General features: G+C 37.7%; 2 protein-coding genes across 2 annotated transcripts; both read right to left on the bottom strand.

Annotated features, from left to right (window-relative positions):
• Window positions 1-578: 578 nt before the first annotated feature.
• On the bottom strand, window positions 579-6,308 carry LOC122035924 (tobamovirus multiplication protein 1-like). Its single transcript, XM_042595085.1, has 11 exons — window positions 5,992-6,308; window positions 4,796-4,886; window positions 4,663-4,715; window positions 3,797-3,889; window positions 3,627-3,698; window positions 2,953-3,025; window positions 2,829-2,874; window positions 2,675-2,738; window positions 1,677-1,730; window positions 1,474-1,551; window positions 579-1,034 (listed from the first exon to the last, which is right to left on the bottom strand). The coding sequence occupies exons 1-11, from the start codon at window positions 6,157-6,159 to the stop codon at window positions 942-944; spliced, it is 885 nt and encodes a 294-aa protein (XP_042451019.1). The 5' UTR covers window positions 6,160-6,308; the 3' UTR covers window positions 579-941.
• A 3,030-nt stretch (window positions 6,309-9,338) lies between these two features.
• On the bottom strand, window positions 9,339-13,567 carry LOC122035920 (chitin-inducible gibberellin-responsive protein 1-like). The gene is made up of 2 exons (XM_042595079.1): window positions 13,427-13,567; window positions 9,339-11,226 (listed from the first exon to the last, which is right to left on the bottom strand). Exon 2 carries the CDS (start codon window positions 11,191-11,193, stop codon window positions 9,511-9,513), a length of 1,683 nt encoding a protein of 560 aa, XP_042451013.1. The 5' UTR covers window positions 11,194-11,226; window positions 13,427-13,567; the 3' UTR covers window positions 9,339-9,510.

The raw sequence follows: 13,567 nt of genomic DNA, 5'->3' as shown, positions 1-13,567 counted from the left end.
TCATTCCACTATTTTCACTTAACTAAAAAAGAACTAAAATTCTAATTGATAAATCAAAATCAAATAAAATTGAGACAAAATTCATCATTAAAAATTCTCCTTCTTATAATTAAATATCTCCTAAATATGATATATAATGAAATAGAAGTAATTTTAATTGAGTAATTTAGAATTTTAGTATTTTTTTTATTTGATAAGGATGATGGAATATTTTTTTTTAACTGATTATATCGTTTAGAGTTGTTGCTTTTGTCACGTCCTAAAAATATACTTATTTTTCAAATTGAACGGTGCCCCTATTGACAAGAAGAATAATTAAAAAATAATAAATCCAGTTTGACCGACCCTACGGACAAGAAGAATAAATAAAGAACTTATAAAGACATCATTAACAATGTAATAGAACAATTTAATTAATTTAAATAGTTATCAAATTTCTAGAAGTGAAATGATTCGGATAATCAGTTTTGAATAGCTGATACAAACATAGTTTTATGAGGATTGAATATTTAAAATTTCAAAAATGGAGGTTAAGATTCAATATGTGAAACCAATAGCAAGAAATAATTGTCTGCATCTAGATCAAGAAGTATTGATCAAACCAGCCAAACATTCAGTAACAACAAATTCATCATTTTTTGTCGAGAACAAATCTCTCAAATGGTGTGTGTATATATATATATAATTTAACAAAAAAAAAATTATCATAAGTTATCATTCAAGGTGGCAAAAGGCAAATACGCTTGCTCCCAGCGTTCCCGTCAATCCGTCCCAAGATCAACACGGAGGATCATAAGTTATCATTCAAGAATCAAGGATCCAGAGATATAATGGAAAAGCAATAATAAATTAAATGCTGTTCACCATTTCCTTCGTTTTATTGTCCCCAATATAAACAGAAGCCCACAATGCCAAGCTCAAAATAGTATTTAGCTCCTCCACTATTGGATAGGGTGGTATTGCGTTGACACTCGCTTTGGAGGTAGCCTACGAAGTATGTACAGCACAAGCGCTGAGGGGAGTATCTCAGTCAGCTATCAAAACAAGAATCACAGTGTTAGATAGATGTGATCGTATGCTAATTTATGAGACCAACGTATGTGGCATACCAATTGAAAAGGAGAATCACAGTATTAGATGTATATGATCATAATCTATTTTTTAAAACTAATGTATTAAATATATCATGTCAAAAAGAATATAGTACAAAAAAATATATACTCTTAGATGGATTTGGTCATAAGCATATTGACAAAACAAACGTGTTAAACATATCACGTCAATGAAGAATCAAGTATTAGATGGATTCGGCCATAAGCAAATTCACAAAAGAGCCGTGTTAAACACACCACGTCAAAAAATAATCACAGTACTAGATTGATATGAATATAAGCTGAATAAACACATCGAGAATCACAGTATTAGAAGGATATCACCATGAGCTAATTTATGAAACTAATAAATTAAACATACCATGTAATATACAAGGTCTAGAATGGGATGATCCAAAACCTCCAGAGAGGCATTTGCGTTGAATGCAGACAGTCCAACCTACAAAGAGAAAAGATGGATACATTTTTTTCAAATGTGGCACTCCAAGCAGCATTATGAATTCATTTTTGGGCATTTTTCAGAACAATGAAAGGAATAAGGCCCAAAATTTATCATCAACTCACCACAATGCATCGGATAAGAAAACATGCAAAGCATATGCCTGTGACAGATCCAACCTGCATCAGATTTCACATTCCTGATCAGTGGGAAATCATATGTTGGTGCTGATATGAATTGCCGGCGTTAGCATCCAGTAAAGTGAGCTCAGTTCCAGAAAATGAAAAGGCTATCATAAATATCATTTCATTGCTGATCTAAGGCATGTATTCATAGGAAGACTAGGCAAAACCTAGTGACAATGTTTTTGTCCCAAATTATGGTTGCGCCTTGCTTGAGCCAGTTTTTGATGCCATTGAGCTGATTTGAACAGTTAGGAATCTAAAACACATAACACTAACATATTCACGTATGGTTTGAAGGCCATTCCTTTTCAGCTGTCATAGATGAAACATATCATTCGACTGAAACTGAAATGGAACTAACACAGGTGATACATAGCTCAAGCACAAATCCCTTGCCATCGCTCACTGTCGCCTGCTGATGTTGGTCTACTTCTCTTCAGGATGCAATGAAACGAGAGAGGTGTGAAACAAAGGCTACGGCCTAAACCTGAAAAGATTAACACCTAAACCAATAACCTTAACATGATTCCCTAGCCATCCCAAATATGCGAACTCTTCTTCATTCTAACCCTCCATAGTCCCACACCCACCTCCTCATTTTGTTCCAACAGAGACTAAATTCAGCTCAGAACAAAACTTTAAGCCTTGTATTTAGATAGCACTTATGATTTTCCTCTATGCAGAAAAAAAGAGAAAAAAGTAATTATTTTCCAAAAAAAAATCAAAAGCTTCTGGATAGTATTCCAAGCTGAGAGTCCGTCTGTTTAACTTCTTATTTTGTATGGTTTATCAAATAACAATATAAGCAAATACTTTTAGAAAACTGGTTGCTCTTTCTTATGGCGTCTTTCTTATGACGACTGAAAAGATTGACGAAAGGCAATACTTTTCATACATTTTTAGAAATATTGAAACCCAATTTAAGCATCAATAAATACCTCATGAAGTTTCTTTCTCCTCCCTTTTGATTCAATTGGGAATCGCCGCAGCATGCAAAACAGCCTATCCAGCAACACATAAACACACATAAATAATGCACATTGCTACTCGCACTGATCAAGATGTTCAAAAAGAAAATATATAAATAATTACCTGCCACCAAAAATTGCAAATCCAAGTGCAGCTATGAATGAAACCACTGAAATTACAGAAGCAAAAGCACAATTATAAAATTGGATTAAAGGAGGAAAAAGAAAGGATAGCTAGATTAGATTACCTGCTATAAAGATTTTCCCCAATGAATCTACTATGCTGCTGTAACTTAACAACAAGTATACCCAGATACACACCTGATCCATTGTAGATAACCAAAATGAATTGCAGTAACAACTTTGTTCTGATTAGGCGCTTCAGTTTTTTTCTCACGAGTCACTTAACTTCCACAACATTTTTTAAGAGAAACTAATGAAAACTTATCCATTACGAAATCCACATTGAATTATTGCAAAACATAGCAAAGACCACCTAACCGTCATTTACTTCAAAGCAAATTGAATCATTTCTCAAAGAAAGTAGTTTATTTATTTTTGCATTTGATCGGAATATAAAAATGGAGCAAAAGTATTTTCTTGAGTTAAATTGCTATTATAAAAAAAAATACGACTAGATGTAGAATGTCATATTTGCATCTAATTTATTTAAAATTTTTAAAGACTTTGTGATTGTTTTACAAGTCACTCTATATAAATTCAGTAAAATTAAACATAGACATTCTATCATGAGTTTTTTACAATCAGTAAAATTAATATATAAATTCTATTGTCTATGATTCTCCTCAACTATCTTAATAAATAAATAATATTCATAGACCAAAGCAACATGATAAAAAAAAACTCAAAATTTTACAAGAAAATTAAGTTAGGGAATGACTGAGAGAAGGAAAAGGCAAACCTGGAAAATATAAATGGCAGTATTGATGCAAATGTACGCAATCCTTATTTTGTCTGTTGAGAAATTTCTAGCCTGAAAAATTCAAGAAAATGAAATCTTATTGATTTTAGCGATATGCTACCAACACAATACACTTTCATATGGATGATTGAGATGCTCCTCTAACTTACCTGATTGTATATTTCTGCCCAGAACAACACAAGCAGTGTATACGTAGAGAAGAAAAACAGACTTGGAAGATCCAGTAGAGCTATAGTAAATACCTAGAATAACCAAGAAAAATATTAAATTGATTGCTAATCAAAGTAAATATGTTTATCTCTTTTGTATCTCATCAAATATCACCCATGGTATTTACGTTACACAAGTCATAAAATAGCTATGAACTAACAAAGAAAACATACCTGATAGATGTGATACTGAATACATACTTATTCGATCATACCCAGAAGAACTAGAGGATTGTAATTGATGTTCAGATATCAAAACCCCTTGACCATAAGACTTTTCAAAATCAATGTCTATGTTATGACCATATTTTTCTCAAGTAATGAATGTTTTACACCACAGCTAACATTTTTTAAAGGACTTTGTTAAAATAAACTTGAAGATTCATACTGGGAATTTCAAATTGATAAAATCTTAGGCTGCCAGTGATACTTTCTAGTTAGTTTTATTTGCTTTTATTTTCACATTCTCTTTAGCAGCCAAATTTAACTTACACCATTACCTTGAAGGCTTGGACAATCAGGCTATAACAAAAAGATAATTATATGTGACCCACTATGATTCAATGTGAGTGATTCAAAAAAGAGCTATGATACACTTAAGGAAAAATCTCAATAAAATGCTCAAGGATAGACACATAAATTTATGGCCCACCATTTCACTTTTTGTGGGCCCATCATTTTATGTGTCTATCCTTGAGCATTTCATTGAGATTCTTTCCTTGAGCATATCATTTTTCTTCAAAAAATTTTAATTATAGTTTCACTTATGGTAAATAGAATTCCAGACTATCTTCCAATGCATTTACCTTGGGCCTGAATAGAAATACTTGCGTGTGAAATCCAAATTCAAATGCACGCACTGTACAAAGATTAATGTATGAGCACTTATATAGTGGCAAGGTCTTGTATGTTAGATAAGTGATCATGTTGTTTGCTCACCTCCATTCACAATCAAATTCATAAAATGGAAAACCTTCTGAGCGGTCCAACCATATTGGGGTACACGTAATTGGATTCTAATCAACTGAACCTGAAACCGAAAGAAGTTTATGAAATCAGTTCCTAACATAAATACGAATCTGGTGAATCTTAGACAAAGTTAATTCCATAACAGATATTCACGAGAGAAAATCATATTTACAGGCAACTAAATGAGTAGTGTCAGTTGACACTACAAAAGCATATATTAGTAAGCAAATTGGTCATCAATCTCAATTAACTAGCACATCTCTGCTCAAGAAGGTGCTTGTTAGCACTTCTGATGTTAATAAAGGATTTGAAACGTTATGCAGTTTTAGAAATCCATACAAGTCTCTGAAGTAAAAAAAACAAGAAAGAAATCTTAGCTAGGTACTGTTCATTTCACATAAAATATTATGTCAGTGTAAAATATTTTTCCTCAAAAATTGCTAAACAAAAGAAAGGAGCATTTTCTATGTTTGGTGCACCATGGGAAATAATTTCCTCGTTCCGTTGAGCACAACGGGGAAAAATAAAGGGTGGAGGAGGGGCTTGCTGAAAAGGAAAAAGGAGACTTCTGATAGATGACGGAGAGAAGATGGCGCTCGTGGAATGAGGGAGGAGGGCAAAGGTGGCCTTATAAACAAGGGTGGAGACTGGAGTAGCATGCCAGCATCGTCTTTGACTTCCAACAAAAATGCTCATATTTTCTGTTGACCAACAGAAAATTTTCCACACTATGATTTACATTACACCAAACACTGGAAAGTCCAGAAAATATTATTCTACGAAAACATTTTACTGGCCCTTACATAAATCATTCCTGTGTCTACTTTCCTGAAATTCTAGTATCAGCGGCGGTGGATAGAGTAATATTAAAAACCAACCTCTAACTGTTATAGCAATTTCTCAAATCTCCCTATAAAGCATAATATAGTAATAATACAGGCAACCAAAGATGTAGATGGTAAGATCAAACTAAACATAAATTAATTTCTTTCATAAATAACTTGTTTGGTCTGTATAGTTCAGCATCAAACTCATATTATAATGTTCAAACACAGAAAGAAGCGAAGATTCAGCCAACCAGCGACAAATTACCAAGTTAAACATGGAAAAATAGAGCAGAAAAAAAGTAAATATACAGCGAACAAGTGAAGGAAAAGGATCGTAACCAGGGCGGCGTAGGAGACGAGTGCGTATGCGGCGCAGAGGAAGTAGAACACGCCGTCCTGCCACTTGGGCGACTCGTTGATCTCGTCCCACCAACTCGACAAGTTCGACGCCGCTAATCTCGCCGCCGCCGCCGCCGTCGAGAAATCCACTCCGCCTCCGAGATCCATGGGACCAGAATGAATCCAAATCTAGATTTTCGGACGCATGTAGTGGAAATCGCTCCAGCGACGAGGGTTTGTCGCGATGACAGAGAGGGATCGGATCAAAACGGAGGTAAGTGAGGACATGGGTTTTTTTCAGCCCTCAGGTAGACTCAATTTCTACGGAAACAACAAGCCGTTGGATGGTGAAATATGGACAATTGTAGGGGTATTATAGACATTTAAGTAATCCAATATCAGGAAGTATTGGCAGATGATTCGTGTGGGTTTAAATATTGGAGCCGATAAGGTGTGAGATAGTACCCGTTTGCCCATTCTGTTTTTAACGGATTTCCTGCTGGAGCTCCGACATCGCCGGGTTTCTTTGAAATGTTGTTCATCACTTACTTTTTTTGCGATAGCTTAGCTGTTGTTCCAGCTCCTCGAGACCTTGTTACTGCAGGAATAGATTGTTCCAACTATTTGGACTTAGAGATGAGCACTTACCTAATAAAAAAGTTATTGCACAGGTCAATTACTTTTACCAGGATTCCATAATTTGTGAGGGGATACCAATGCACTCATAGAACGTGTTTGGTTCAGGAATATTATAGATAACCAAGATTAATTATTTATCTATGGTAATTTAGGATAACTGTGTTTAGTTCCAAGTTTTTCTGAATTCTTGATTCTAAACGTCAGCAAACATCATCAATCTCGACATCAAATCCGGAATTAGAAAACCATGGGTCACCTAAGATTTTTCTTGATTCCGGAGATTAAATAATTTTTTTTTCTGAAATTACCCTCGGAAGGATCGGAAAACAATAGGGTGATGTGGTGTGGCAGTTTGCTGCGAAGCTTCATGTGGCATGCGGTGGAGAGGTGGTCGGAGGTGGTAGTGGCCGGCGACAATAGTGGGTGACGGTCGATGGCAGTGGGTGCAGGCAGTGCCAGATTGTCAACGGGGGCGGTGCGAAGGTGGCAGGGCAGTGACGCTACATTCCTAAACACGTGCAGATCGCCGCAAAACTTCGTGGCGACCGGAGGTGGTAGCAACAGCAGTGGGCGATGGGCTGCACTAGATGGCGGAGGTGGCAGTAGCGGCAGAGGGTGGCAGAGGTGGCAACAACGAGTAGCTGTAGGCAACAACGGTGGGCAGATGGTGGCTAGTGGTAGTGCGACGGCCAACAATGGCAACAACGTGTGGCGGTAGCGACAAGCGGCAAGTGGCGACAAATAGGGGTGTAAATGAACCAAGCTGCTTGTGAGCTATTCGAAACTCGATTTGATAAAGCTCGTTTGAACTCGTTTAATATAAACAAACCAAGCTCAAGCTTCGCAATACTCGGCTTGTTAGCTCGTGAACACGTTCGTTAAGCTCATAAATCAACTTTTAAATAAAAAAATAATAGTTTTGATATTGGATTTATAAATTTTACACTCTATTTATGAAAAATATAGACAAATATATTAAATTTATTTATTAGAATAAAATTATAAATTTTAATAAGAATATTATAATTTTATCTAAATATATAATTTAGTTTTTAATAAATATTTAAATTTATAATTTATATTTATTAAGCTTGTTTAGGCTCGATAAAAGCGCGTGAGCCATGAATATATTTATTAAATAAAACTCGAGCTCGGTTCGATTATAAACGAGTCAAACTCTAACATTCAAGAGTTCGGCTCGACTCGACTCGATTACACCCCTACAAGCAGCAAGTGGGCGGCAACAACAGAGAGGCAGCATAGGAGGAAGATGATGATGGTATGTTTGTTTTTTTTATTTTTGAACTTATGTATTAGATTAAAACTTTAGTTAATTAAATCGATCAACTTCTAATTATAATTGGAATAAATTAAGGGGGTGTTTGGTTGATGGGTTTGAGAATGAGGGAATGGAATGATAGTAAAAGATAGTGTTTAGATTGTGAGTTTGGGAATGACATTTTGGGAATGATTACTAGATTTATGGGAATCAACCAAACTCATATAACTTGATGGGTTTCATTTCTATTCCTATTCTCATTCTACCCTACTATCAAACTCATACCCATAGTGAATCTCATCATTTAACCAAACGCCCCCTAAATAAAATATCACACTAGATTATGTACTAAAATCTTCAAAAAACGAAGTTTTATTGCATTACTTAAATTAAACCAAAAATCCTCTGATTATATTTTATTCCTCATAACATTGGTTAAATAATTACTATATAATCACATAATTAAAATTATGCGTAATCACTTAAATCAAACACCTCCTTATTGTTCAGATAGTGGTTAATAACATCAAAGCCATAGGGAATGAATACCGGAAATGAAACCTGAAGTACTTTTGGTTGGCAATTATGATTCTCTTGTAACGATGACAGGGATGGATAATGGATTTTGTGTTGTATTTTATGTTTTTAAGGTGGACTTTAATTTATTATGTGAACAGAATTAGTTTAGGTGATGTAACTAAAATTTATTCGATTTTATATTATTGGATGTGGGTTAAATATGTAGAACTTTTAATCCAATCTGTTATCATCTATGCATTGATAATGATTAGATCCTATATAAATGTGTGGTCCCCGTTGAATTAGGGCATCTTGACACATCTCTTCATTCTCCATTGATGAAGAGTTTTGGCTTCGTCACCCTAGTTCCTTCGGAAGACCACCCTTTGTTTCGAGACCTCAGGAAGGATGACGCTTTACATGACAATGGATCTTCTGTTGCAATTAGGTACATTGTTGTATGTTTATGTATTTCTTTTGTTATGCCATGCTTTACGTTGAAACTAGATTCATGCTCAAAATTGTGTATTTCCTGTTTAGAATTCTCTTTCAATTTCTTAGAATTCATACGGATTAAGCAATGCACAAGTTATTATTATGTCGACCTTCCGCAAGCTCCCTGATCTTGGCTTCGTCTGAGCCGTGCCATGTCCTTCAACAGCCTCCTCACCACCTATGTCAAATCCGCCAACTTTGATGGCCTTGATCGATCGCCTCCGACCTCGTCCCCTACAACATCCTCATCGCCGCGCCTCTATGCACAGTTGACTTTACCAAGGCGAACATATCGCAATCTCTCCCGATCAGATGAGTATTTGATGTGAACTCAGGAATGAGAATTTGAAATTCAATTTGAACTCTGACGGGCTGAGTAATTGATATGAACTAAAATATGAGTTTAACACGATTCTTTCTTGTGACTTTTAACAGACACGTAATATCCTTATCAATTACTCATTAAGTTCTAAGATAATTGTGGCAAACAGATAGATCCACAGCCGCATCGAATACTTATTTTAAAAAAATGAGTACATATAAACAATTCTCAGGCTCCTCACTGCTTCAAATACTGAATCTTCCTCTCAGTGCCAAGCAGAAGCTGAGATCAGGTTCCTATTCTTCCACCCCAACAACATTGCCCCATCTCTCTCTACCAATGTGTAGTTACCTCTGTAATATCCTAACAAAGTCTTTATCACTGAGTTCACATATGGGCTCAGTGGGTAAGTCTGAAAACCTGCCATGGTAAACCTCGACCTCCACTTACCCAGCAGCTCATGCCTTTCTACCCTCTCCTTCCCTTCACAAGCAATGATGTTCACTATGTCCTTTGCCAAACAATGCTTCTCCAAATTGATCCTCTCCTTGCTGTCCCTCGGCAGCGTCACATCGATCGATTCGAGCATCGCAGAGTAGTAGTCCAGTGTCTCCACGAACCTGGTCAGGAATGGTGTTGTGTTGGTGTTGGACTCCTGCTCCACTAAGGTTGTCACTTTGGGCGACAAGCCCTTGACCATCCTTAGCAATCCATCCCGGGGGTTGCTCACATCCACGCCTTCATCAGGTGTGTGGTGCAGCTGGAGAGTGAAGTTCACTGCCAGTGCTTCACCGGGCCTAATGCCCAGCAGCTCCTTCGTAACCACAGAGCTGTGTGCAGCAAACAATTTGAACTCGAGGGGAATTTTAAACTTTCTCGACATGTCAGACAACATCTTCCCAACTAGCTGCAATCCATCGCCATGGGCGTGCATCGATTCTGGATCATTGATTCCGGTTATTCTCACATGAGGAGGACCCCCAGGTCTTACGGCTAGTGCCTGTATCAGAGTGATCCATTGGGTTCCTTGCGCGATCTGAAAGTCTATAATGTGGATCTTGTTCTCGTTCTTTAGCGCATCGGCAATTGCTCCATTGGCGGCCATGTATCCAAATTTGAAGAATGGGCAGACATCGTACATGATTCGCATGTATGACAGAAGTTCCTTGCTAGTCGGTTGGTGACACTGTAGTGTTTGGTATATGTTGGAGCCAGAAACCTTTAGCCTTGCAGCGAGCCCTTCCAGCACATACACGCCGAGACGTTGGATAGGCTCACCGCCGACGGAAACAAGACTCTGGGCTTCTCCTACTAATGATTCAAATGCATCCATCTTATTCTCAGATAAGGCTTCGGCACACTTGATCAGTAGCTGTTTCACATCACCTTTTGGTTCTTTGTTGAGAAGCAGCTCCACATGACCATCTGATTGCTTGCTCATCCCTCGAAGACGCTTCTCCGGACGGAGTTCATGATCTGAATTCGCTATAGCAGAGAGATGCTGATCCGGTTGGATCTCATCAGTCGAGAACCACTGCTTTATAGGCTGGGGTTGTTTGTTTTCATCTGTCTCATAGACAATATTAGTTTTTGGTTCATCACTATCGGGCGCCATGAGAACCATCTCGATCTCTTGTAAAGCATGCTTGATGCTCTGATGGGAAGCCACATGAAGTGAATCTGATGTCGCCATGTTACCTGCTTGAGGATGATCTAGGGAAAGTTCCTGCTCAAATGCACTGATGGAGTCTAACCACAGATCATGACTGTTGGTCGGCCTTGAGAAATTATTGCACTCGAATTGGCAAGAAAGAGGGGAGTCCAATGCATTAGCAAGAGCTACTTTGATGGGATCAAATGTCCATTCGGTAGGCACTATATTTCTCGGTGAAGGCAATTCACAGGAGATTTCTGCATTGTATAATCCATAGGGCCGACGGAAGTCCATGCCTAGGATGACTACCAATCATCCATGAAATACCTACATACAATGGAAAACAAGAACAAACTACTTTAGGAATTAGCAGCAAGAAAAGCATGATATTATTGATGGAAAATGAAAGAGGGTCACATCGAATGCTAACAATTGAATGTGTTTCACCATAAAAGAAGATAATCTTCCACATATATATATATATATATATATATATATATATATATATATAGTAACTAAGTTTAATAATATTCACATTAAATAGTTTAACCTCGGAAGGAGGGAGGAGAATTGGGAAAGTGAAGAAAAGATCAAGCCCAAAAACACTACACAAAGGGAGAGAATTGGCAAAAAGTCATACGCTAATCCCGGACGCAGAACACAACCGATCTCACGGTCTCACAATCATTTGCAGAGAGATAAATCACAGATGACTTTGCCTTTAAACAGTGACTATTGCATGGAGGAGAGCAGAAACCTGACAAATATTTCGCTGTTAGGAATTGATCTCTAGACCTTTTGGTTGCAACGCCCCATGTAATGACCATCTGCCTGTCCCATGGGGGTTTCCCTCACCTATTTCTGTGCACATAATTGAAGGAGAGAACCCCATGTTGCCTCAACACTTACATCCTTCTATAGGAATAAACATGGCTTAGTACGACAAATTCCTAAATCCTAACTGATACGGTGAATAAGGTAGAGCCTCTAAGTCAGGTCAAAATCAAGGAGATCGACTGACATGGCAGTCAAAGTCAATGAGTGTCAGCATTAGGGGTCAATGCATACGATTGTCTCAACCGAGCTGTCATCCGACCAGACCCTTAATTCGATCGAACCCTTTGATCGATCGAACCATGGTTGGAGTTCCGAACTGAGTAAGTACCCTCCAGAGCAAAGTCCTCTTCATCACTCGGGCTACCATGATCAACTATTCTGGCCGAGTTATCCAACCGAACGGACCAATAGTCCGATCGGACAAACTAAACACTTGGTTTGATCGAATTTAGTGGCCAAACTAAAAGGTCGAGTGAAGGAGGAATCCCCAACAACATCCCCTAAATCCAACCCTGTGGTTCTTGCAAGCAATAGTCGATCGGGTTTTACAAAGGACTCGGTCGGCTTATCAAGTGAGCATATTGTGGGCCCCTCAACCTAACGGTTTCATATTCCTTTTTGGCATTTTGTGTCATGGAAGACAGAGAATATTCTATATGCAAATTGTACACCAGAAGCTTCTAGCCTGCCAAACGCAGGGATTGTGCATCTATTTTGGGAAAGGTGTCAGATCATCTTTATGGTATGTCATTTTTTAGAAGCGCTTTGAGATTCGTGCATAAACAAACAATAACACTATAAAAGAGGGTCTTCATCTACGGGCATAGGTATACGATGCTACACAACTTTACATACTCATAGCCGCTGTTCATTTACTATTCATCGCCTTCAATTGGATCACTGATTTAAGCGTCGGAGGATCTGCACTGGGGACCTCCTCTCTGGCCCGGTTCCTAACGCCCCTTTGGACACGCAGAACCATTTAGAGTCATCTTTTCTAAATTGGAGTCTTCGCATAGTTAATATCAAGGTCACCTACCCAGTACGCCGTCTCCACATATTTCAAACAGGATCACTAACAAAAATGGTTCTAACTAACACAATCAAGCTTAATTCATGTGCGTTAACTCACAGATAGCATCGTTCCCTTCCCAATTCTTAACAAAAGGATACAAGACCTTAACATGTATACAAACCACATGGTGGATGAAATTCATGTGAAATCTAGAAAACTAGCAGTCAAAATTCAAAACACAAAAATCCCGAACTGAAACCTTTACCTCCTTCAATCAATCACACTCCAAAACCGCAAAGCCCCTTTGGTTATACGTAGCACAGTCTCTCCTACGACCGTCAAATACACACTTCAAAGCAATCGAAGCCATCAGAGCTCAACAAATTCTAAAAAAAAAAAAATCTACAAAAAAACTTTTCACAGATCCGACAGAGAATAATTCGAAAACACTATAACTCCAGATTCCTCACCAATTCCACCATACAAAAGCAAACCCCGGAAACAGACAAGAATCGATAAAGTAACCTTCTAACTCTTCACCAAAAGAAGCAGTCGTAGTGACAGAGTAAGATTAAAAAATTCTATGATTCAAGGGTTCGTCATCAATCCACTGCACAAAAGAAAAGAAAAGAAAAGAAAAACACACGAGAAATATACAAGAATCGCAAAACTAACCTTCTAACTCTTCCTGAAATTAGCAGCTACTATAAGTCCTTCTGCTACTTCTGAGGAAGAAGATGAAAAAGGAAGCCCTTCTTTTGTTAATCTGCTCGAGAACGAGCTTCTGCTGCTTCTTTTATACCCTCACTGACGCCG

The sequence above is a fragment of the Zingiber officinale genome, unplaced genomic scaffold (genome assembly GCF_018446385.1).
Source record: "Zingiber officinale cultivar Zhangliang unplaced genomic scaffold, Zo_v1.1 ctg126, whole genome shotgun sequence".
In the NCBI taxonomy this organism is placed as follows: domain Eukaryota; kingdom Viridiplantae; phylum Streptophyta; class Magnoliopsida; order Zingiberales; family Zingiberaceae; genus Zingiber; species Zingiber officinale.
Note: the sequence above shows the minus strand (reverse complement) of the source record. Positions and strands in the feature narration are given on the sequence as shown.

What these genes read in the sequence shown, in the direction of transcription:
- LOC122035924 (XM_042595085.1), bottom strand. Translation starts at nt 6,159, where the DNA reads ATGGATCTCGGAGGCGGAGTGGATTTCTCGACGGCGGCGGCGGCGGCG. An exon ending in CTGCCATTTATATTTTCCAG is followed by an intron (nt 3,026 to 3,626) that starts GTTTGCCTTTTC and finishes ACAATGGATCAG; the next exon opens with GTGTGTATCTGGGTATACTT. An exon ending in TAGACCTTGTATATTACATG is followed by an intron (nt 1,035 to 1,473) that starts GTATGTTTAATT and finishes TTGTTTTGATAG; the next exon opens with CTGACTGAGATACTCCCCTC.
- LOC122035920 (XM_042595079.1), bottom strand. Translation starts at nt 11,193, where the DNA reads ATGGACTTCCGTCGGCCCTATGGATTATACAATGCAGAAATCTCCTGT.